Genomic DNA, 9,976 nt, shown 5'->3' on the forward strand with positions numbered 1-9,976 from the left:
ATCTGTTTGTCATAGAAAAATATTGATACTCATCTTTCTAACCCACTTTTCCTGAATGGTATTGACGTAAGAAGTGTACTTTATAGGAGTTTGGTAAACCAATATTTCTCATGGACCGAGAATTTTGTCACGAATATTGCCCGAAACTTTTATTATGATTGTTATTGGCCTAGAAATTCGGTGTATATGCCTATTTCTCAAAAAATGAATAAAGTCATGCAGTTATGAAAGGCCTAATTATATTCTACAATCAGGTTTTTGTTGTCTTGATATTTCGAGGTATAACCATCGTGTTGGATATTCTTGACAAGTCTTCCTTAATTGTTAAATAAAGAATCTTTCTAATTCTATAAATTCTGGAACAACTTTGAATGAAAACTGGCATAATAATATAATTATATTTACAATATCCTTTGGCTGACGTGGAAGTCCAAGATGCCCATACAATTTTAGGTAGGGTTTTATACAAAACCTATGGCCCTGAGTTTTAAAACAGCGTGACCAATTACATATTAATTAGAATGTACACCATAAGCCAAAAGTTTATTAAAAGAAAGGCAAACATTAATTACATAATACAATATATACAAATGAAATAAAATGAAAAGGGGTTTAACGGCCTACTGTTCTGTTCCGGCTGGGTAATATATACATATATAGCATAAGAAACTCATTTAATGTCTTCGGCGTCATATATTTCTAAATACATGTACAAGACTAATGTATTATTCTGACCATGTGTGCTATTATTCGGACCACATGTGCTAATTAATAAAGTAACAAGGTACCTATAAAGTGTTCCGTTAATCTGACAGTAAATCTTATAAGTGTTTCCTACATATCTATTTCAATATTTTAATTATTTTACAAATATAATACATGTTAGCCTGAACAATGTGCATAACGCTTATGCATTTGTGAATAGTTTTTCTTATTCTGGTATGGTTTGCAAACATGTTTCACCTCTCGCCCAACAGCTTGGTCTGAATATGGACCACGGATCTGTAATGCCTTTTGGAAATAACATTTTTGATTATAAACGGGAAGGAGAAGTAAACATCGAATTTATAGGCACGTTTAAAAGCACAAAGATAGGCTAATTTCCTTATATATACTTACAGTAAAGGCACTATTATTTACAAATAAAATCTACCTAAATGTAAAAAGCCGACTAGTTTGGATATTAGAACATAACATTCAATGAATCAATATGGTCATTAGTGTAACAGGAATCACTACATTATAATTTTGATTAAGAAGGTTCTTATTTGACTTTTATTGGTTCTTACAGATCTGTCAAGTAGGCCCACAGGGCAATACATTCTCCGACGAGTACATGGGTAAATTGGGAAAGGAATGGGGTCAAGCCGCAAAGACTATTTTCAACGTTTTACATTGATGATCGATTCTTTGTCATTAAACTTTTTCTTACTGTGATTGCAACTTCATCAGAAAAAATAGTACTGGAAAGCTTAAAGTTTGTCTCACAAACTATTCATAAATGTAAACACATGTAACACAAGCGAACCTTTATGCTCACCTTTATGATCACCAGGCGACCATCAGCTGAAAAAAATATAATAGAAAATGTATGAAAATGTAATTCCTAATATTTCAACATTTCAATTAAGCTTCAAGTAGCATCTTATATTATGTATGCCACATTAATTTTTTTTTTTAAAAAAAAGGCTATTATTCGATGTAAAACTTTCGCATGTCGTTATTAAAATTTCACCCAAACATCATTTGACGATGAGACATAAAATTGCCATTTATTATCGGAAAAGATGACAAATAATATAGATGCAGATCAATCCCATTATCGAACTGGTCACCTATGGAATCTTGCATGAAATACTACAATAATTCCCAGGAGTTTGATTCTGACATGTTAATTTACTGGCTTGCAAATTTATTTTGTCGGATTAATCAGTGCCGTTTTTATTAACTATTTTCCTTCGTGAAAATGTGGATTAAGGTATGAACAAATATTGATTTTAGTGTTGACGACCTTGTACACACTCGTTTTGGGTATTTTCAGATTTAATACTAACTACAAAAAAGTCAGTAAATCACCTAAATTAAAGATGGCATTGCTTACTAGAAGCAATGGTCTACTTCATTTTTTTTTAAAACGTGGAATACGTGGAATGCCCACAATATTTTGCATTCTCCAGATCTAATCGAGTTTAGATCTGTATTAACATTCATCAATGAAAGCCTCGCAGAATGATTTTAAGTGTTTAAATGACCCTTGAATGACATTTATTTATTTGAGTAGGAGTCAGTGACATTTGTGAACACCGCGTAAACAACTTAATATAAAACGATATCTAATAATATCAAAAAAACTATATAAATTCTTTAAGATATGCTAAAGCCCAGCCCACACTGTTGATTCTCCTCGTCCATGCATAAAAAGGAATTTTTACATATGCCATATTATTGTACTTTTTGTACCAGAAATATTACTTAAACCAGCGAAGCCGTCTAGCGTGTGGGAGGATGAAAGCGACAATATGCATATTTCAAAAGAGTAGGAAGAAATATCGCATTATTGCTTTTTTATTTTTTGTCGGCGTTGATCAAGATCTGTCAAAAAAAGCAACACAACTTGTCATTTTATATTTTCAGAATTAACTAAGCTAAACCCTCTTATGTTATTTATTAGTTGTATGCATTGGATGATAAATTAATGGCCGGAACGTGAATTCAGATGATGAGTGCACAGAGCTACCTACCATTTGTTCGGAAATCGATACAAGTCGTAACATAAATCTTCTGGAAAATCACAACGCTGTTTAGATGGAATAAAAACAGTTCCTCCCTTTTCTCGATTGCAAGTATAATGACGTTGTATCGCGTTAGATTCGCACGTATAGTACACATCAACCCCATTCTGAATGTCCGGATAAAACCCATCCAACTTGTTGGTGCAATCAGGTGGAATCATACACATGTTCGAAACGTCTTCGCCACCCACACATGTAATATTTTTGTCACAATCAAACGAAGCCATTGTTAAGCCCCGTTCACACAAATAGACTTTGGTACACACAGACGGATCAGTCACAAATCCATCGTCTTCGTGGGTGCAAGGGTTGTCAAATAAACCGCATGGTTTAGGTATATCTTTACTGGTGTCGCAATTCCGTGTTTCGGGGTTGAAAATCCCTGTCGGGCACATTGAAATTCCTTTTAATTTTCTATTCTTACACTCAAAATAATGTGTGCATCGACCAAACATATCCATATATTTTCCATCTAGAAGCAATTCACACAAGTTGGGCATTTCAAGATCGCCACATGGATAAGGTACGGTAGAGGGTCCCTGACAGGTTGAAGTTAAAGGATCGAACATTTGTTCATTATCACATCGGAAAAAACCGGCAAAATCAAAATTCTTACAAACATAGAAAATGTCACATCTCCCATATTCATCCGCGTAGATACCATCTCGTCTGCTATCACAAACAGGTCTCCAGCCGCCATGCTGTCTCGGAATACTGTAAGGCGTTTCACAAGCTCTAGTTAAGGGTGAAAATACTGCACTTTTATCGCATGCGCCCTGAAACACCGTCCTTTCTTTGTAACATTCTACGAAGAAGGGTTTCCATTCCAGATCGGGCCAGGGGTTTAAGCCATCGGGTAGCTGAAGACACGAGGCGTATCTTACCCAGCAAGGAATGCAGTGAGAAGTTTCATGACAATGATTGGCTCTGTAGTCACCTTTAAAAGAAATGAAATAGAATGAGTGGGGTGATTTATAATAAAATCAACCTGATATTGTCGATAGAAACAATTCACAGTTATGTCAAATAAAGAACAAATTTTGCAAGAATTGACATGCATTATTTATTTGCCGCCTTCAGCTGATTTACCGAGTTCGTTTTATGGTGCAAACACACCACACACACACACACACACACCCTTTTACACCGAGAGCAATATGAATACTATACCTACATGGTGATTTGGGTTCATAACGACCGCGACAGGCTACATTATTTATTTGTTGCCTTCAGCTGATTTACCGAGTTCGTTTTATGGTGCAAACACACCACACACACACACACACCCTTTTACACCGAGAGCAATTAGAATACTATACCTACATGGTGATTTGGGTTCATAACGACCGCGACAGGCTACATCTTCAAAATCTTCACATTGTAACGTTACAGAGGAGAAAAGTTGAGGGTAAGGGCATTCCATGATAAAACCATTATAGAAGGTCTCCATCACAGCATCTGGGTGAGCACTGCAATTATAATACCAAGCACAATTCTCAGGGTGTGGATCCAAAAGAACCTTTTCAGATTTACAAATCATTGGATCCACTTCCAAATCTGTAAAATAAAAGCAATCGATATGTAAATATCGTTTAACTGTTAGAAACTAACCCCGGTGTAAAAAGCGTTCTAAAACACGTTCTGAACTCCTACAAATAGTTTTGGCCAATTGTTCACATTTTGGCGTTTGATTTGTCTACATAAAAGAACATGTTTAGGAGATCAAGTGAAAATTTGGAATTCTCCATTAATCATGGCAAAATAGGTCCCGGAAGAATATTTCAAAGAAAAGAAGGTGTGTAAGGAAAAAGAATTCTGGGTAACGTTTTTCATCGAAATTTAAATTAAACTGCTTATCTATTTTAATTAACTCAAAATGTTGCTTCCAGCCAAAGAAAATACAATATCCTGTAAATAAAATTTAAGTCAAGATTTTCCGGTACCGCAATGTCCAGTAATTATTTATTTATCGATATTGTACCTGACAACATTCACAGTTAATAGATTCCCACTATCTTATATCTTTCGGAAAACATTTAGGATTTATTTTCATCCTGGTATATTGATTAAATGACGGTCTTGCAATCTCGTGATTTAGATTAGCATCATAATTTCAGTGCTTCTGTCCTGAAGCAAGACAATTCAACTGAATTGTAAAGTCGGGCGAGCTATGAAAGTACGTATAACTAAGACCCTTTAAAACAAGTTTGACTACGCCAAGAACAACACCGTGTTTTTCAGCGAGATTCGTCAAGTTGCGGCCATGGACGGTTGATTCCGGTCATGGACAGTTGTTCCCGATGACAAACGAACTGTTCCTAAAAAGAAAAGAGGAAGCGATAGGTTGGTTTTAGAATGCTATAATGCTAAAGCCGAGACCGAGAAGGGTCTATGGCCAAGATTTTTTTTTGAAATGGGTAAAGTGTGTCGAGTTTTGTTCGATGGATTCTTAGCAAATTGATTGAACATCTTTAAGGTATTGTAGTCAGGCGCGGATTTAAGAGAGGGGGAGGGGGGCGTTGGGTCTATGGCCAAAGTAAAAGGTATCGGATTTTGATCAATGGATTCTGGGCCACTTGACGGAATATCATTAAGGTATTGTAGTGGTGATACAAAGTAGCACCGCAATCCCATTCTGTGTTAAGACAGTCAGTGGCAGATAAACAAAGACGAACGCCATCATACAAATCGCCGGTACGGAAATCACCGAGACTTTCGCGTAATGGAACAATGAGCTAGAATAGGTTATGGAGAACGTATTAAAATTACCTTGAATGTAATTAATTGCTGTATGGTATTTTTAAAATGTAATATTACAATTATTTTGAGATTTTAGAAAATCTTGCGTTATAGCCTACAATTACCAATTAAGACACACAATAGAAATCATGCCCCACCCATAAAAAAATAAAATTACAACACAATTGATTTTATGTCTATTGGCTTAATGTTTTTCTTTCAGTAACGGCACAAACTTGCATGACAAGAAAAAAAAAAAAGAAAAAAAAAAAAAAAACAATAGGAGAACTTGTGCCAAATTCAACTACCTTCGTATATTTTTTCCTAAAAATAATCTTATCCGACTTATTGCCTAAATATTTGCGGTGTTTGATTTATAGATGTTGATTTAATACATGTACACGTTGCACTAAAAAATAGCCATTTGAAAAAATCACACTGTCACTTCCAATACAAGTTTCTGGGGTATAAAAACTGAGCTTGATGGTCTTACTGCCAACCACATATGCTAACTTCCTTTAGAATTGCCAACTTTTTATATCTGTATTTGTCTTGGTGTCATTAAACTCTTGAATTAGACCACATCTTAAATGGTGGCGGCACGTCGTTATGTTTGCTATAAAATGTGTTTTCGCTATTTTTTTGCCAGCCAAAAGTAAAATTCATTTGCCAACAGATAAAAATAAAAATTTGTATAAACCTAATTGGTAGCCTATAAATGATTTTAATTGTCAAAAGAAGAAAGGATTATTCAAATAGATCAATTCTAACCTAAGTTATGTAATGGGTTTAAGGTGTATTCACAAGGGTCGTGTTCATGAATTGGTGCAACGGGGAGTCCAAGGTGGAAACAGCGTTAAGTCTGGCGGGAAGTCTGGGACAATACCTGGGGATTTTATAAAATCAGAAGCCCTGGGGTAAGATTTCTGCTCATTTATTTCATTCTGTATACTTGATAAATACCCAGTACTTTTGTTTATAATTTGTTTTTTAATTTTTGAGTGGGCGGGAATAACTAATATATTACTATACATATGGTAGCCTACATGTAATATTCTCAACGGTATTCAATGAGAATTAATTAACAAGAATAGAAAGGTATTACACAAGATTAAATAACATATTATATTTGAAAATAGTCGCATTATTGGAAAATAATAATTCCATCGAGAGTCATTAACACAAAAGTACAACAAAATTAAGTAAGCTATACAGTACACAGCCACCCTACTAAAGGTAAGCTGCACAAAATGGGTTTCTAAGATCTGACAAATATTGATGTATTTTCAGCTATAGAGATTGGCATTGTAAATCAGAATGTCGTAATAGAGGGACAACGTGCCAGAATGAAAGTCAAATTAACACCATGACCAAATAGTTATAAAAATGTCACCCGAAGTTATTCAGAACGATCAATTCTAAACGGAAGTTTAAATTAGTTTTTGTTGATTTGCATTGTCATATAATATATACTCTTCAAAAAAAAAGTAGGGGATATTCAGAAACAATACAAAACTGCGGAAATGCACTGCTGTTTTTATTAGAGGTAACCAGTGTATGTTAATAACAGGCCAATTGCCTGCACATGAACATAAACAGTTCATATGGACGGCTTATCTGACGGCCTTTTCACTCGCAAAGAGATACACCGTCAAAAGTTAATGAGCAATTGCTCCACCAATCCTCAGACATTCAGCAATTCGTCGTGGCATGCTCCTAATCAACCGTCTAATCACGATTTGGGGCAATCTGACCCACTCCTCTTGCAGTGCCACGGCCAATTCTTGCAGTGTTGTCTGTTGACGTTGACATCGACGAACACGTCTCCCGATCAAAGAAAACATTACCCGGGTGCATGACATGGTGATGGCTGATCGACGATTGACCACATATTGCCAGTGTTGTGGGCATCTCCCATGAGAGGGTTGAGCACATTATCACCAATGAGTAGTTGGGTGCCAAAGCTCCTGACTACAGATCAGAAACGTGTCAGATTCCTGATATCCCGTAACAATCTGTGCCGTTTTGAAGCAGATCCTGATATTTTTTGGCAAGATTTGTAAATTCATTCTAAACAATGTTAGTATCCAGAGTCACCAGTTCCGCAAAAGTGATGGCTTCAGTCGTTTGGTATTCCAAGGGTATTCTGCTGATTGGCTATCTTGAAAAAGGCAAGACTATCAAAGGAATACATTATGTTGGCCTACTGAGACGGTTGTGTGAAGCTATCAAAGCTTCAGACTTATTGACCATCCACCTCACTCACCCGATTTGGCTCCGTCAGACTTCCACCTGTTTCCAAAAATTAAAAAGGAACTAGTAATGACTGTTTTTTAAGGTAACGGAAGAAAATTTCTTCCTGGCCGGCATCCTGGCCTTGCAACATCTTTGACAAAAGTGTGTACACTTCGAAGGGGACTATGTAGAAAATTAAATGGAAGCCATCCAGTTTGTACATGTTTTCACAGATAGGCTTAGCATGTTTCAACCAGCCTCGTAATACAGTAGTTTAAGTATAATAGTACACCCATTTCATCTTTTGTTATGGGCCGTGTGGTTTGTTAAGTCTCTTTAAAGCAACGTTACTAGGGCGATCTACCCCGTTTGACCTTCACACTCTTCAGTATAAAGATGATCCCAGACAAAATGTACGTACGGTACTACTAAGGGTGGAAGCATATCTAGGAATTAATAATTTTACCAATTACTCCAGTATACTGGTATCGTCTAAAATCGTGTGACATTTAACCGTGTAAGGAAAAGAAATCCAATAAGCGCAAACTGACAGTATCTTATTTACAGTGTACAGGCAATAATTGACAGTGATCAGAACGTCGATAATGTTGACGCATTTTACCTGCAACACGAGTGTAATTGTATAACGTCATTTAGTAAAATGCAACGGGCTTTCTCATACAATAATTAATTGGAATCTTATATTATAAATCCCTGACATAAATTAATTGGAGAAAAAGAAAAGAAGAGGTTGTAATTACTACTTATGTCAATGCGCACCGTTCGTGACGGTATTTATTTTCCTCCATATCCATTATGTCATGCCCTCGTCTAAATTAATTTTATTTACGCCTCTTAAAATTTTCAATTATTTCTAGAATAACCCTCGGGGATTATACAATTTCGTTTATTAGTTGACATTTCTGAGCTTGAATTAAACTAACAAGTTCTAAAAAGAATGGTTAAAATATAAACGCTTTAAAAAAGCAGGTCCATATGATATATTTGGTGGATAAAGAAAATTAATTCACGATGAATGACATTTCCAAACATTAATCCAGACCACAGACAACTATCTCATGAAATGCAAACGTTTAATTTCCATGTAGGTTTCACCACAAGCCCTTTAATTCCACACTTATATACTGGGTCAAGTTACAGTGGTAAGTCATCGTCGCGATTATCAAGTCATTCGCCCAATAAATGAAGATTCGATTATTCGAATTTCATAAAGAAATCATTTCCGAACGGCTCAGTTTTTAAAAAAAAAAAAAAATAATAATTTAGGCCGTCAATGTAATGCTACGTTCCGAATGTCGCGAGATGTATTACGAACGTGACGATTGGACATTCTTAGCTGATCGTGGAATCTTTATTTACTTCTTTGAAATTTCACGTTTGGATACGAAGTGTGAGAGAGAGAGGGAGAGAGGAGAGAGAGAGAAATGGGGTTTAACGTCCACTCAACACAAACTAGGTCATTTCGGGACTGACATATGGTTTAATTTTATTTACATAATTCGCTTGCGCGTAGGGGTTTTTAGCAGTGGGAGGAAACCGGAGGACCAGGAGGAAACCCACAAGGTTGGACAGGCGACCCTACTCCTTGCCACGTACAACCGGGGATTCGAAACCACGCCATTCGACTCAATGACAGACTTTATGATACAGCGCGCACACGCTAACCATTCAGCCATCCAACCCCCCCGGATACGAAGTGATGCGAGCTGATGCGTTCTGGGATGATTTGGTAGGCTTTGATGCGATATGGACACGATTTGTCAATTTCAGGTGACACGATCTGTCACGATCTGGTGTCTCGTTCAGATACGATCAGATAAGTTCCGATAGGAGTGTCCCTATTGAGTCCACGATCTGGTACTTGCAGATACGATCGGATACGTTTCGATACGATCATCAGGATCCGATGCGCTCTTTTCGAACGTATTGTGAATCGTGATTGTCGGGACCTAGCATTAGGTAACATCTTAGAAATTGTTAAAGGGATCCAAAATTTAATTGAGTATTCTAGTTGAATATAATAACGTGGATGTATCCAGTGAAGAAAGGATTTGCGCAATGAAAAATGTGCGTGATTCACTATGACCATAGGCACTGATTAAGATGTTATTGTGAGATTAGTAAACGTCGAGGATGCATTGACATTACATCAGTAATTAAAGCTGCAATTTCATATTTTTAAGTTATAT

At 36.3% G+C, this 9,976-nt stretch overlaps 1 protein-coding gene across 1 annotated transcript; it reads right to left on the reverse strand.

The window, feature by feature from the left end:
* Positions 1–524: 524 nt before the first annotated feature.
* On the reverse strand, positions 525–4,133 carry LOC126817946 (uncharacterized). Its single transcript, XM_050545119.1, has 4 exons — positions 4,112–4,133; positions 3,967–3,999; positions 2,742–3,729; positions 525–1,566 (listed from the first exon to the last, which is right to left on the reverse strand). The coding sequence occupies exons 1-4, from the start codon at positions 4,131–4,133 to the stop codon at positions 1,563–1,565; spliced, it is 1,047 nt and encodes a 348-aa protein (XP_050401076.1). The 3' UTR covers positions 525–1,562.
* Positions 4,134–9,976: the final 5,843 nt, after the last annotated feature.

This window comes from Patella vulgata, chromosome 4 (assembly GCF_932274485.2).
Source record: "Patella vulgata chromosome 4, xgPatVulg1.2, whole genome shotgun sequence".
NCBI lineage: Eukaryota > Metazoa > Mollusca > Gastropoda > Patellidae > Patella > Patella vulgata.